At 35.3% G+C, this 16,852-nt stretch overlaps 1 protein-coding gene across 2 annotated transcripts; it reads left to right on the plus strand.

Annotated features, from left to right (window-relative positions):
* Positions 1-12,485: 12,485 nt before the first annotated feature.
* Positions 12,486-16,303, plus strand: LOC145165902 (F-box/LRR-repeat protein At3g26922-like). 2 transcript variants are annotated; one of them, XM_079084821.1, is made up of 5 exons: positions 12,486-12,737; positions 13,480-14,466; positions 14,557-14,736; positions 14,834-15,138; positions 15,992-16,303. In XM_079084821.1, exons 2-4 carry the CDS (start codon positions 13,483-13,485, stop codon positions 15,122-15,124), a joined length of 1,455 nt encoding a protein of 484 aa, XP_078940947.1. In that variant the 5' UTR covers positions 12,486-12,737; positions 13,480-13,482; the 3' UTR covers positions 15,125-15,138; positions 15,992-16,303. The 2 variants fall into 2 exon arrangements, with proteins under 2 accessions (XP_078940947.1, XP_078940946.1); XM_079084820.1 differs by having other exon boundaries at positions 15,995-16,303.
* The last annotated feature ends 549 nt before the right edge of the window (positions 16,304-16,852 follow it).

Raw genomic sequence — 16,852 nt, forward strand, 5'->3', positions numbered from 1 at the left:
TGATTATGGTGAGGAACAACCCTCCCGATGTCACATGACGACCTTGGAAATTTCTTATTGTAACTTGAACTTAGTCAATTTAAAAGGAGTTTATTGTTTTGGGATGATAGAGTATTCTATGTGTGCTTTTATACTCCCTGTTTTATCCTTGGTATTACCACTATGAATATTTTATAACGTAGTTAGCGACTTCCATCATTACGAATGTTTCAACAAATTTTGACGAAATTTGCATTATAAGTCCTACAAGTTCTTTTATAGTCGATTGACGTAAACTAGTCGTATATCATTAAGATTGCAAGGGCATTTTGGATGGGTGACCCCGCCTTAAGCCCATAACCAAACAAGGAACAGGGAATGAGGCGGAATCACACATTCTAAGTCCATAGAATCTTAATGATATATGACCATAATGTTTACACTAGCCCTCATAGATTCCAGGGGAGTAGTATTATTGGGCTACAAGTAGGAATTGTAGTTCAAAAAATAAAATAGTTATAAGCCTGCTATCTTCAAACTTGGGCTTTGGCCCCTCCCGATTCCTAATCAGAATGGTCCAATACTCTTGCCCGATCCAAGTCGAGAGTTGACTCATGTGGCTTGAGCTTAGGCTTGGGTCTTGGAGAAAGAGGCAATGCGTCAGGCTGGCTTCACAGAGCTGCAAAAACTCTTCTCTCTCGACAAAGGATAGATAACATGCCTCGGCTCTTCAGGCCCACATTGCCTACTGGGCCAACTCAAATGAACATCCACTTTGTTACCCCACTTGGGTTATAGGCAAGTGTTACCAAGCCCGGTATCAAGAAATCAAAATCGATTCATCCCTATTTGCCCAATTCGCTGCCTATCTCGCCTGCTGTTCGTTTCTCGCTGTCTCGCCAAGTCAGTCGCCTGGTCTCACTCTCGCCAATCGACATCGCCTAATGCCCAAATCCCTATTCACACTTCACAGAAATCAGGTATGTAATCCCGAGACCCATATCCTGTTCAGCTGTTCTTTCTTTTCTGATTGTAAGATTGTTGATTGTTGGTGTTGGCGTATTGCACTGCTGCTGCTGTTTTCAGTCAATCCGTTGCCTATTTATGCGTTACTACTGTCTTACTGAGTTTCTTTTTAATTTGGCTGTCATTTGTGATTTGGCGATTTTCCAATTTGATTTATAAGTTATGAACTTATAGATTTGGTTATTGTTAAATGAGTTATTGGTTATTGTTCAAATTTTGATTTTGATTTTTTTTTGTTAATTTCAGTTTATAATATTTTCGGTCCCCCTCCCCCAAGTTAATTGTTCAAGCTCCGCTACTGATAGATTCACTGGTAAAAACCCTGAGTTTTTACATAGATGATAAGACTTATTTGGGTTTTGCCGTGTTCCCAAGATTCATGGTTTATAGACTTGAATAGATGCTAGTTTTAGTAATAAAAAGAAATTTAGAATTTAAATGTCGATGTTAGATGCTTGTACTGATATTTAAGGGGTTAAAAAAAATAAAGTTTTATTAGTTACCTATAGCGACACTCAAGTCATAATTTGCATGTGTGAAGACTTGGAGTACTTTCTAATGAAAAGTGTGCTACTGGGGAAATTCGAAACTGGTACGTAGCTTCAAAGTCAAAAATATGCAGTAGGCATGTGATGCATTAAATGCATGAGGCACAAAAGTCCTAATTTGCAGCAACATATACGTATATGTGTGTGAATTGAAGAAGAAGGTTACGGCTCAAAGACCATTCATTTCCTCTTTATTTTTTTATTTATTACTCCTCCCACTTACCTTATATAAATCATCACAGAAGAAGGTAACGGCTCAAAGACCATTCATTTCCTCTTTATTTGTTATTTATTACTTCTCCCACTTCCCTTATATAAATCATCACAGAATAAGGTTACGGCTCAAAGACCATTCATTTCCTCTTTATTTGTTATTCGTTACTTCTCCCACTTCCCTTATATAAATCAGCACATTCTTACTGCGACTCTTTAACTTCTCCCTCACAAATGGATCCGCCTGCAGATCATCAAAACCCCATAGATGACCTCGATCGGTTTCAGTACTTTGATCATCAGGATCTGTTCAGGTATATATAAATGTCACTCATTACACCATCTTTCGCACAGAAAAATGATTTTGTTTATATTGATCAAAACATGGTTTGATTTTTACAGTGGTGACCTGCTCAACCATCAGGATTTCGAGTTGTCGGAAAAATCGCATGAAGTGTTCGATCAGAATGTTTCCACAGTACTTAACAAAGATCAAAACATCATTTCTAGAAATGAGTTTCATGATCTTGATCCCCTTGAAGACATAAGCTTATGGGATTGTTGGGAGGATGGTAATTTACCATTGGTTAGTTTCAATGAAGACTGTAAATCCGGTGGTGAGGCTACAGGTAGTTCTAGTGCTGCCACCACTGATCACGGTGACCGGAAGGTGGCAAATAGATTGAGACCATTGGAGTTTGAAGAGATAGCGAAGTACTTTGAGATGCCGATAATCATGGCAGCAAAGGAACTAGGGATAGGGTCAACATTGTTGAAGAAAAGATGCAGAGAGCTAAACATAAACAGATGGCCTCATAGAAAACTTAAGAGCCTTCAATCCCTCATTCAAAATGCCAAGGTAAACTATGATAATAACCTTCTATACATTACTCATGCATGTATGCATGCACTTGGTAACCAAAGTAGTTTTGGTATTTTCTAAAATTTTAATTATTAGTTTCTTTATAACATAAACATAGGCCCTAGGCATATGCCACATCGAATCAATTGTTTTACTACGATTTCTGATTTATATTTACATAAACTTAACTCATTGTAAATTTTGTGAACTCACACGAAAAATATATTGCATCTACCTAAAAAAAACTAGGAGTTGGGATTAAAGGAGGAGGTAGAGATGTTAGCAGGGCACAAGAAGATGATGGAGAAATTGCCAGGTATGGAATTGACAGAACGAACAAAGAAGCTTAGGCAAGCTTGCTTCAAAGCTATTTATAAGAAGAGAGGACTTAACAATCCTTAGTCCTTACCTTTTCTTTTAGCCATTTTGTTATAATTAGTGGATTTTAATCTACATTGTATGTGTTTTTCTCTTGATAGATTGATACCCTTTTTAGTTTCATTGTGTTTGTCTATTGATTTTTAATGCAGAAAATTTTGTATAATTTGGGTATTATAGTTTGTATTATGTATTTAGCTATATTCTAGATTGCCGACACGACTACGCTGACGACTCTATACCAGAGGTCTATATAAATAGACTTATGAATTTAGTAGGAATAACTTGATTATAATCTTGTGATTTGTTCCATGTCTGATCCACTCCTAAGATTCACTCGACATGCCCCCAGTTATGTGTAATTAAAATTTTATTAGACTGTTGATCATAATGAGTCTACCCTAAGTCCACAACAAAACAAGGAACATGTCAACTATGAGAAACACGCATATGGACTTGTGAGTTATTTGTAAATTGATTAGGGAAATAAAGTTTTTTTTTAGACATTGTTGGGTAAAATAATTGTAAAACACTTGTTGGGCCATGGTTAGGAGTGTTGGGCACCTTTTGGGCTTTCCATGGTTACTAAATGTGAAACATGTAGCACTTGCGTGGGCCCCCACAAAACTAAGTTTTCACATTTCTTTCCCACTTCTAGGCCCATTAGGGAACTTAATAGTCCAATGAGTTGGCCATTTTGGAGTGTATCCTTTCGGATACTTTTGATAAGGTCGGGTATTTTGATGGCTCAAAAGTAATGTGAATGACGCGCTTTGGCCTATAGGTTTGGGAACTCTCGCCTTTGGTCCCCAGATAAGCAAACTGGTCCCTCGGTTGATTGGGATGTATACGAATGCTTACCTAGTCAGGACTTTCGGGCTACCGGCACCTCCCCCTTCCAGTTACTACGCGTCCATTACTATGATCCTACCCAACTAGAGTGGATGACTTTGAATTTCCTATGAGCTCTAAGGAATACATATATGTATATACATTTTGTTAAACAACTTGAGTATGTGTGTGATTTTCAGAGAAAGTGGAGAATATTCACAAGTGTATGCACACATATAAGTGTCAGGAGTAATACATATGCACATAAGGGAGCAATTAACACACAAAGGTATTCCTAGGATTTTCTAAGTGCGAATTGCATACAGTTGTGTGTGCATTTTATAAACTAGCATACGAGAGGACCCTAGAGGCTATAGAATAGGTCAAGGCAATTAACCTAATTCCCTATAGTCAAGGGCTCTGATACCAATCTGTCACACCCCGATCCTTGTCGGAATCAATCGAGGCGTGATATATTGTTCAAAGTCTCATGACAACTATGTTATAATATGATTAGATTCAATTAAGTACTAAGTATGCAAACAAGATCCACAACATACAAATACAAATCCAAATATGAACAACATTTATTAAATCAAATTTAAATAGTCTTGTGGATTTCTAAGGCACAACCTATTTTTCATCAACTTCATTCTTCAAATCTGCATCATGGGTAAAAACAGGTCAACTACGAGAGTTGGTGAGTAATCTAATTTTAGTAGAGAAAATTGTGAAGTTGAAACCTTTATAATTGGAAATTTGTTTTCTTTTGAAGTCGGCAAACAATTGTATTTGAGATAACGGTTTATAAATCAAAAATTGATTAACAAATGATAACAACAACAATAAGTCCTCACCCTATATATACATATGTATATATATATATATATATATATATATATATATATATATATATATATATATATATATATAATATATATAGGATGGAGCATCTAATCATCATACACACTCAACCACGTGCGATCAATCACCTTAGCGTCCCAAGGCGGGGTGGTCAACCCAATAGCGCTATTATTGTCCATAACGTACCTCAAGAATACGGGCATAGTCATGAAGATTAGACTAAAAATGATAATGCACTACAAGTACATGTAGCGTAAACAAACAATAGTTATACAATTAATGATTCACATATAAATGTCCCAACAATGTCTCAATTGTGATAAAACAATAAAATGAAGTTGGAACATATTAGAACCACATGATACACCCCAAAAGTATTGAAAATTATAAAATATGGGGTAGATTACTCACTTTAGTCCCAAAACGAAATGCGTGTGTCGTACGATAGACGATTCGGGTCAAAATGGCGTAGAACCTAATATAATTAATAGTTTTGGTTTAGGAACTGCTAAACAAGAATGAAGTATTAATACAAATAATTAGACACGTATTCTTATATTAGATGAATTAACAATAATTCATTTTGATTATAATATTAAGGTATTCATTTGTTAAATGAATTTTAAATTGAATTAATTACTTTGCATAATTAGTTTATATTTTCAATTTAGGCCAAATTTTAATAATTTCTTATTAAAATAATAACTTGCCCAATTATAATTATTTACAGATTTTAACAATTATTTATATGAAATAATCATTAAAATGCATTTTTTACATTCTTAAATACTTAGGAAAATAGTTTTAAATAGTAAACAGTATTGAAAAATTATGAAATTATTAGGAAATCATTATTTCATACAATATGAATTACTGTAAAATTTGTATATATTTATGAACTGTTTTAGTATTTATTTAATATTTTAATGATTAAACAACACAAAATTCGGGAAAAATAGTAAATGATTCTCAAAAAATCTGTAAAATTAACCATAGTTTTATAACATGATGTAGAGCTCAGTGTATAAGTTTCAGATATTTGTGACTATGGGAAGTATTTTTTATATATTTCATTATTAATTGATCAATAAAATCATAAATAATAGTAAACAGTAATATAAATGCATGAAACTTCATATATCATGTTTAATCAGTATACATGTCATCTCAGAATTTTCTCAGAATTTATTGAATGCAACAAGTATTTTATGTGAATTATTGCCCTACTTTATTGAAATAATTATGATAATTCAATAAAAATAAGTTATTTTCTGAAAATTTCCAGAACTTCTTATTTTATTGATGGTATTCTGAGAAAAATCAGGTTTATGAAAAAAATGAGTTTTAGATATTTTGGTGGATTTAATTTGTTTCTTGTATGAATTTGAAACTTTTAACAACATACCTTGATGAATGCTTCAAGAGGGATGAAGATTTGAGTATAATAGATTGTTCTTGGCTGGAATATGAGTATTTCTTGGATGAATTTCGAGATTGAGAGTGAGAGGAAGAATAGAGAAGGTTTAAGTGGTGAAGAGAATAATGTGTTGGGAGAAAAATGAAAGGAAAGTGGATGGGAGGTGTGAGTGGGAGACCATGAGAATAATCTTTTTGCTTTTGGTGGTCTTCATAATTTCCCACTAACACAAGCATCTTTTACATAATTAATATAAGAGTTTTATAAAATTTAAAGTAAAGTTTATAAAAATAGAGTTTTATAAAATTTAATGTAAAGTTTATAAAAATGGAGTTTTATAAAAGATAGGTTATGATTTGATTATAACAATCTACTTTGATTTGATGTTTAATTATAGCATTCAAGTTTGATTCTTTTAATTTAATTAGAGCATTATACTTTGATTTGATTTTAATATGGTATCATAATTTAATTTGATTATAGTTATAACGTTGTACTATACTATGTTGCTATTAACGTTAATTTATATCGTAGTGTATGGGTTTTGATCCTATTAGCGTCAAGTAATCTTGAGTAGGGTTTGAATGAGATTGAGAGAGGTTTCGTTTGTGATCTTTTTGAGTGTCCGGCTTCGCAACGCAAGGTCCATAGACCCCGTTAAGCCATGATTTAGTGTCCTACACAATCCCGATGATTGTGCAATAGTGTTTTATCGCTTTGGTTCATTGTTTAGCACTGTTAAGGCTAAGGAAAATCAAACACATGAACTTTCCAAATGATGTTTTCTCATTAAAATAGCGAATTGTACAGTGATTACATAACGTAAACCCTATCATACAAGGGTTAATGGAGTTGACCGGTTTGACTAGTTGACTTTGTTTGACTTTGACTTGACCGAAATTTGATGGTTGTCACACATAAGACCCTCCGGTCTGCACATAGATACCACTTTAGGTAATGTATAGTGAGAAGACTCACCTCGGGTAATCTCGGAAAGTCTCGAACTCGAAATAGTGATCTAGCCTCCGCCTAATCACACAAAGTAAATTTCCTCTAATTAACAATGATTCTCAAAGGCTAGACTACTCCTTTCCTACAATCTCTCAGAAGGGGAAAAGACCATTTTACCCCTCCACTGGTCCGAATGTCCAAATGTTGACCAAACCCTAAAAGTCAACGAAAGTCAAATCCAGTCAACGGTCCAACCTTGACCAGACTCCTCAAGTGCACTCGGGTGACTCGACGAGTCCATGTGTATCCTCTGAATCCCCCAAGGTCTCACTCGACTCGTCGAGTTAACCTGTTACTCGACGGGCTACCACTGATCACGAATCGCGGGGCAACCCGGTTCGTCTCGTCGAGTCCTCTTATGGACTCGACGAGTTTCCTCCATGGCAATACTCATTTGACCTTCTGAGGTCAGATCTGTTTCTCTAGCTTATAGATCTGACCTTCTAACACCCAAAAGTCACGTAAAGGTCTAACCTTTATGTCCATGCACCACACATCAACCTCTATTTGATGAAATAGCTCTTAAAATGACAACCTAGATTCAAAACTCCAATAGGACTGCATAAAGTTGGATGATTGGGACTCTCTGGACCTAGAAGGGTCCAGATCTATAACACAAACTTGCAAGAGGGGTTTGAGGCATTCCAACCCCCAAAAATGAAGTGATTCAAGCCCTAACCCCAAAAATGAAATCTACACAATAGGGAAGAAAAAGGGTTTGATTTGGTACCTCAGAATGAAGCTCCTTGCTTGAATAACCCAGAACAACAACCTCCTGTGGTCTCTCTTGCTGGAGCTCTTCTATTTTCTTGCAAAATCACACCAAAAACTCAAGATGGCTCTCTCTCTCTCTCACTCTACAAACTCAAGCTCGTTAGGGTTCTCTCCTCTGGGAAGGTAGCCGCAAATGAAGGCCATAAGTGCCTTTAAATAGGGCTCAGGCCCGAAGATTTAGGGTTTCTGTCAACAGCGCGGACTCGTCGAGTCGACTCTCCGACTCGTCGAGTCGACTCATTAATCCGAGTCATCAGTCGCGATCCTACTCGTCGAGTTTAGGTGCCAACTCGTCGAGTCCCTCTTCTCATCTCAAAACAAATATCAAAATTAAGATACCTGGAAATCCGGATGTAACAGTTTAGTGGAAACCGAGAGGTAAATCAAATAGTTTTATATATGGGAACAAAAGTTCCAAACTAAGATATGGAGCTCAAAACGTTAGGGCTTACCATGAAAAGTGGCCAAGAAGATCCATGGGTCCGCTGAAACAAAAATGGTTGTTCAAAGGTTAAACACACACATACATACAAAAAACTAATTAACAACCAGAGAGAAAGTATTTATGGAACTTTAAGAAGATAAACACACACTTACACATGATTAGATGAATGGATTAGTGTGAGAGAGACCTCAATGGTGATGGTAGTGCGGCTTCACGGGAGTCCTGAAAATCCAGTTAAATCGTAAATTAGAAAGAGATGAAATCGATAAAATCAATGATGGTGGTTTACATGGTGGTGTGTGGTGGTGAACGTTGCCGGATAGGAAAAGAGAAGGAGGAGAGTGTTGGTGGTGGGTGTTGCCTTATATAATGTAGATGACGGGGGCGACAACATTCGATCTAGATTTGTGGAGAGAAGATAAGAGATTCGATCTAGTGTATGTGGAGAGAAGATAAGAGAAATTTGTGAGTTGGATTGAAAAGACTCGACGAAGGCAAATGGGCACTATATCCAGGATTTGTGAACAGAGAACGCAAAGATATGGGAGAAATGCTGAGAAACAGGAAGGAATTTGTCAAAATAATAGACGATAGATGTGAAATCTTACCATTATAAGCACCAAAATTTTCAAACTACTTAATATTTCTATATATGTTGCAAGTAGAACCACATCAAGACCTACATGTAGTTGGTCTTCGTGGTGGCAATTAGGGCTTTTTAGAGAAAGAGAGAGATGCCGACAATGAAAAGGGTAAACTGTAATGGTGCTCTGGTGGGGGTTACTAATGGCGGTGAAATAACACAATCTGATATGCTTGATCAAATCCCCCCTCTATCCCCACCAATATGAACCATAAGTCGCCGATAAAGGAGATAGTTTATAGGGATCCGACGGTGGGGAAGAGAAGGTGGCGGTAGTGATTTTAAAAAGAGAAACAGAGGAGAGAGATCGATAGAGAACATCCATGGCACATCTAAAGCACAATAACATCATGTAGACAGAACGATACGCTATTTGTTGGAATTGTTTCTGTTGGTGGTGGCAATGTTTGTTTATAAACAGAAGAGAAACAAGAGAAAAGGACTCAAATCCCTTATTTCAAGGAACAGATTGGGAATAAGTCTTCCCCATTCAGTTTGATTCTCATTAGTTAGGTGTAGATTTTTAAGGGATATAAGTGAGACTATGTATTCGATCGTTTGACTAAATAAGATTCAATGTATAAATTCATTGTATATGTTGCATAAGGTCTTGTACCTCTTAAAATTCAGCAAAACATGGTAAATGCTTATTAAGGTGTATATATATATATATATATATATATATATATATATATATATATATATATATATAAAAATTTTTCAATAGAAAACCATTATTAATCAAGGAAGCAATGAACCAATCCAAAGCGTCGAAATTTAAAGCGATCAACGACAAAATGAATGGTTGTAGACTTTTACAATGGACGCACATTCACTGGATTATAACAAAACTCACTTACTTTTTTTTGTTTAAAATCTTTTTAGGCAATATTTTTTATCGAAAAAAACCGAATATACCTGTAACACCCAAATTTTCAAAACAATTTTTCACATTTTATAAAACACATTTTCATTCATGATCGTTATAAAAAAAACACCATTGTACCACATAGTCAATCATAACATCGTATCCCAAGATCATAGTAAAAATCTCCCCGTGTGTGTACTGATCAAGCCGGCGCCTTCCCGCGATCCTCGCTGGTACCTGAGACACATAACACAACACTGTAAGCATAAATGCTTAGTGAGTTCCCCAAAATACCACATACAACACATATTAGCCACTCGAGGCTATAACTCTGATGACCCTCTGGTCAAGGTGTCTCTGTGGGACCCTCCAGTCCCATAACTCTGTGGGCCCTCTGGCCCTAACTCTGTGGGCCCTCTGGCCCTAACTCTGTGGACCCTCTGGCCCTAACTCTGTGGACCTTCCGGTCCTAACTCTGAAAACTTTGTAACATATATAGCATATAACACATAGAAATCACATCATGCAAAAGCATACATCATACTCTGTCTCATAGCTCTAATTACCACTCTAGGTAAAGTATAGTGAGAAGACTCACCTCGGGTAACTCGGTAAAGCTCAAACTCTGTAAAATCAGGTCTAGCCTCCGCCTAATCATGTAAAATAAATACTCTCAATCAATACATCTCTCAAGGCTAGACTATTCCTCCTCTTAGTACTCTCAGAAGGGTAAAAGACCATTTTACCCCTCTCATAACTCAAAGGCCCCACTATAGACCAAACCCTAAAAGTCAACCAAAAGTTAACCCTCCGGGTTACGCTGCGCGTACCAGATGTGTACGCTGGGCGTACCCGGCAGTCTCTCAGAATCGGGGAACGCCACCCCGTACGCCGAGCGTATTGGGATTACGCCCCGGCGTAAATCCCAGTTTCAGTCCCTTAGCTCTTGAGGTCTTAAACAGTTAAGACTCACGTCCAGCTTTTAGATCTAACCATTTTTAAGCCTCTTAATCCATAAAGTCGACGACTTTAAGCCTTTGCATGGCTGAACAAGTCACTAACACCCAAAATATACCATTTCCTAACACTAGAAAGCCCAATACTCAAGCATGATCTCATATCCACGACCAAGATGGGAACTTTATGGATCTACAACACAAATACCACTGAAATGGGACAGATCTAGGTCCATGGAGCACATTACTCTCATAAAGTCTCCACCTTTGGGTCTTTTAACCCTAAAATGGTCCATGAAGCAACAAACCAAATGAAAAGGAAAGTTTTGAACTTTATACCTCCAAATGCAGCTCCTTCCTCTGTAGATCTCAGATCCAAACTTGCACTTCAAACTCTAGTCTCCACAACTCCTCTCCTTCTTCTTCACTTAGCACACCAAGGCACTTTTAGCTCCAAAATCACACACACTCACTAAGAACGATGACAAGTTCTCTCTTAGGGTTTTACTCACTGCTATGGAGGCTGAGAAATGAGCCTTAGCATCCAATATATAGGGCACAAGTCAGAAATTAGGGTTTGCACCTGGACACATTACGCCCAGCGTAATCCTGAGTACGCCCAGCGTACTCAGGCGAGTCCGCGTCCAAAATAAGCGAATTAGTACGCGCAGCGTACTCTTAAGTACGCCCAGCGTACTCATTTGCTACCAATTCCTCTTAAGGGCTTAACTTGACACTTTGAATAAAAGAAGGGCTAAATAGTTGTACCTGAATTTCGGGATGTTACAATACCGTTTTTCATGATTTTCGTCATCTTTCCATAGAGATCCATGATAATATATAAAAAACGAAACTTTTTTAAAAAAAAAAAACTCACTTCATTTTCTTTGTTGAAAAGTTAAGGTCTATTGTTTTATAGAAAAAAAATTAATAAACATATCAAAATTCATACTTTTGGGTACTTTTTAAACATAGATTCATATTCATGTTAAAAAAAAAACGATATTTCAGTTCTGATTCACATTGTGAACCTGTTCAGATTCATATTGAGAACCTGTTCAGATTCACATTGTGAACTTTCTCAGATTCACAGTGTACATAATAGTAAGTCAGATTCATAATGTCAATTTGAACTGATCGAACTTTTTTACATTGTGAATGTTAAAATTGAAATATTTACAGTTTAGATTCACAATGTGAATCTACACTGATCGAGGTTTTTTGTTTTTTTAGTCGGTGTTGATGTTTTTTAATAGAGTACAAAAAATTATTTTTTTTTGGTATAATTAGTTTTTTTTTGAAAAATATTAAAAAAATTAACAAAGTGAAGTGAGTTATTTTCAGAAAAAAATTTCATATATCAATATGGATCTCTATGTAAAGATGACGAAAAATCGAAAACAACGGTATATTTGGTTTTTTCTCGATAAAAAATGTGGCCTAAAAAAATTTTAAACGAAAAAAAAATGTTAGGTTTTTGGTAAGGAACTGGATTTTTTAGTATGATCCGGTGTGTGTGCGTCTAATGTACAAGTGTACGTTTATTTCTTTGGCCGTTGATCATTATGATTTTCGACGCTCACTATTGGTTCATTAGTTTCTGGTTAATTATGGTTAATTGAATATATATATATATATATATATATATATATATATATATATATATATATACGATTTGGGAGTGTATCGTCGGAGAAAACAAAGAGGTTTCTGGCTTTTGGTTTTTTTAGATCCGTTATAGAAACGTGGTGATGAAATCCAATTATTTCTGTTTTACGGAAACGGTTTTCGTTTGCGGTTGAGATCTGAGATCCATTCAGTAGACCCAAAGCGAAAAATTTCGGTTTCCGGATGATTTTCGCTATGTATGATTTGGAGGAGGAGATCCGTTAAACAGATGCAAATCCGTTGAACTCCAACAGGTCAAGAACATTTTTTTTTCTATATCTTTGTTGTTTGTTGTACAATATCCAGAAAATTGTGTTACAACTGGTTAAGGTTAAGGGCGAAGAAGACGCTGGATGATTTAAAAAAAAAATCTCGTTTTACAGCTCGATTTCGTTGTTTGTTACAGAAAATAATCGGCTTTTATTATTATTATTATTATTATTATCGATTTTCGTCTTCAAATCGTGTTTTTTAATTTTTAAAAGTTTGTTAGAGAGTTTTAACTTTCGTTTGGTTTGTTTGGTCAAGATCGTGAGTTATCGATTTCAATTTCTGTGTTCCAGATCGAGACAATTCCCCATCATTGTTGCAAGTTATTTTTGAATTTTTGGAGTCTTGAGATTTTTTATCTTTCTCTCTTGATCTCCCTTTGATGATCCTCTGCTTAGTCACTGGTTTACAGGCTAACGGACGTTAATAAATATTTTTTGCTTTCGTTTAAAATAAATATTGATAATAATATATAAATGAATAAGTAAAATAATAAAATAAAATTCGCAAATAGCCTTAATACATCTATGGCAAAATGATTTAAGATATTATTGCTGCTGTGTTCCATATTTAGTTCCATTAGGTTAGGCGTAAGAAGTATTCTCTTTGCTATCAAATTAATTGATTTAACTTTTAATTATGGAGTGCAGATATGGATTTTTAAATTATTATCGGAATCACTAGCTAGAAAACTAAGATTGTATTGTATGCTGGGTCTTGATGCAGAGAATGGAGTTTGATCAAGATAATGTCAGACCAGTGGTAGAAGAAGAAGAAGAAGAAGATAGATTGAGCAGGTTGCCAGATGAGGTTATTCGTAATATCCTGTCTTGTATTGACATGAAATTTGGTGTTCAGACATGTTTGTTGTCAACAAGATGGAAGCTTGTCTGGACATCAATCCCTTGTCTTAAATTCTCAAGTCGGAAATTTGGTTGTTTACAAAAGTTTTCCGAATTCGTGACCAATGTTTTGTCTAAACGCAACAATCAAATACAAGTGTCATCCATCAACCTGCTATTTTCCCATAGACAAGATTATTGTGAAGTTATAGTGAGAAAGATTGCAAATTATGCCTTCTCTCACAATATCCAACAACTAAATGTCGCTGATGATGATACTAATAGGCTCCATGAATTCCCTGCTTGCCTTTTTAGCTCTCACTCTCTAAAATATTTTACACTTTGTAACTGTTCTATAATTTCACCACCCACAACGCCTTGGGATTTTCCAGCTTTAACAACTTTGCATCTCAGTTACATCGTATTAATGTCTAATAAAACCACTAAGGACTCTGTACATGATAACATTTTCACCAAGTGTGTCAACTTAAAAAACCTCACTTTGGAATATTTTCGTCTCATGGGCATGAAGGTATTTGACATAGTAGCCCCTCGACTTTCTAATCTCATTCTTATCGAGGGAAGAAATGTAAAAGTCGTCAATGTGATTGCACCACAACTTGAGAATCTCACAATAATTGACACCTCATTGGAGTACTTGAATGCTCCGGCAGGAGTTTCATCTTTGTGCTACAAGTGTTATTCTGATCCTCCCCTGCAATTGTCTAAAGATGGATTTCACTCCCTAAACCAAGTCAATATCTGCTGTTTGGGTTGCTATCCAGTATTTGAAGATGCTCGCAAAATTATTAACATTCTTCAAGAGCTCCATGGTGTCAAATATCTAACACTTAATGTGCAAATTATTGAGGTATATATGCATGTTGATTTCATTTCAATATGTGCATATATTTTTATGTATAATATGTATAATATATATATTTCATATGCGCGCTTGCAGTGTATTTCCTCATTTCCGGATTATTTATCGCACCTTCCATCACCTTTTGGCAACTTAATTTGCTTGAGTATGGACTCTCACAAGAATGAGGATGCATACAAAGTAAGAATGTGTAGTGCAGCTAGAAACTTCTTGTTTGACAACTCCCCAAACGCGACGTTCACCATGGACTTACCCGAGGTACCACTTTTATAGTTGTATATTATGACATCGAGTTTCCGTGTAATTAAATTTTTTAATTAGGGTTAGTTGATATTTTTAATTTTAAACCTAATAGGAAACGCCTGGGCTTGCTGTTACGCCGATTGACTGGTGGAGGTATGTACGTAAGTACACCTTCACGGTGTCAACAGCTGCCATTGTAGACGATAGTCATGTATTTAAGAAGACCAAGAAGGATAAGAAGAAAAAGGAGGTGGAGGAGAAGAAGTTGTCACGTCTGGATGCCGTCATGGTGATTCAGAGGGCTTTCCGAGCATATGTGATCAGGAGGTCCCAGGCTCTTTGCCTGCTACGTGAGCAGGCTGTTGCAAAGGGAGAAGTGCTTAAGGATCTCTGGGCGTGTTGATCTAAAAGGAAAAAGTACGTATAGCTTCTTGGTGTCATGATTATGCTGAATTATAATTATTTATTTATTTATTTAGGTTTAAGAAAATAACTGTTTGACCGAAGTTTGATATTTGTGTCGTTGTTTGTGCCTTCTCTGGTTCCATGCTATGTTAAGCTTGTAGTTGTATTCATAAGCTATGGCTACATCGAGTCTAATACTCGTTTGCATATCCATTTTCGTTTATCTCATCATGGAAAGCTCAAATTGAGCTCGTGCATGTCTCTTGAATTATCATCCCTAAATGAAATAATTTCTTATTCTATGGTCAAAATGTTAGATTTTTGGTCTTCACCACTACAACACCGTCAAACCATTAAGTACTTAACATTACCTTGTTCCCATACCCAACCTGTGAATCAGGCTGCTGGCCTGATCAAAAGAAATCAACCTGCAATAGTGAAATATATGACCTGGTCTAGGCCTTAGGCCCTATTGATTTTGACTTTTGTGATGCAGGAGGACAGGATTGTTGCGTAATGTTGCATTTGTGTTTTATTATGTATAGCCTGTTGGAACTTTGTTCTACAAAAAAAATACATGTGAGATTTGTCCCAGTATAGTAAGAAGAGAAAACCTTCTTAAAATCTCACATATAGGAAGAAAGAGAAAACCTTTTATGCTTTATAAGACTTTTCCTACTCATTTAGGACTATGTAATGGGTTTAGTATCTTAGGTTTAGGTTTGGGTCGTGGTGTTGCAATATTTATTATATATATTAATCTTTATTTATTAAAATTTGTTAATTATAGAATTAACTGCTTGACAGTTTATTTTTATTTATTAAATTTTTTTAGTTAGAGAATTAACTGCTTGACAATTTTTAGCAGTTATTTTTGGTTGATGTCTTACAACCACCATTGGAAGCCTATAAATATTTGGATTCTGACCCGATATAATCCGGAGGCTAATGAAACACACATTCTCTTAAAAATTGTTCTTGATATAACATGGGAGCATGGTGATCTTCGATATATTCAAGACTTGTTTTTGAATTGATTGTTGTATCCTCAAGACAGACCCATACCGGACAATTTATGTTTTAGGACACTGTAATTCGCAGGCCTCAATCTACATATTTTCGTGGTTGTAAATCTGTTTTATACATCAACATTCAACATTAAAGTATGTATTATGAATTGTGAATCTTTAATATATATATATATATATATATATATATATATATATATATATATATATATTCGATTGATTTATATTTCTGGTTGTTAAATTTCGTATTTGATTACTTTTGTCATATTTATATTTCTGGTTAAATTTCGTATTTGATTACTTTTGTCATAACATGGCCCATGTGAACGATTGGATTTCATGGAAAACTATTCAATCAAACTCAAGCGCACTCTCTCTCCTATTCTAACACTACCGTATGTGAAATTATTCATCTGTCAATTTATAATTCATTTAAATAAAAGATAGAATGCACATATGATTAATTGATTTCCATCAAATAGCAAATATTAAAAGTCTTGACCCAGAAAATCATCATCAAACTTCTATCTCTCATTCTTTCTTTGACAACATTAGAAACATAAACATGAAGGGAAAAAAGATACATAAGTATAATTATATATGTTAGTTCTATATTTGTATATGTTGTTATATTTGTATAGTTTATTATGTGTACCCAAATATATGTCAAGCATTACCCTTGTATTGTATTTATATTC

This window comes from Lactuca virosa, chromosome 3 (genome assembly GCF_052849685.1).
Source record: "Lactuca virosa cultivar CGN04683 chromosome 3, Lactuca_virosa_CGN04683_v6, whole genome shotgun sequence".
NCBI classification, from domain to species: domain Eukaryota; kingdom Viridiplantae; phylum Streptophyta; class Magnoliopsida; order Asterales; family Asteraceae; genus Lactuca; species Lactuca virosa.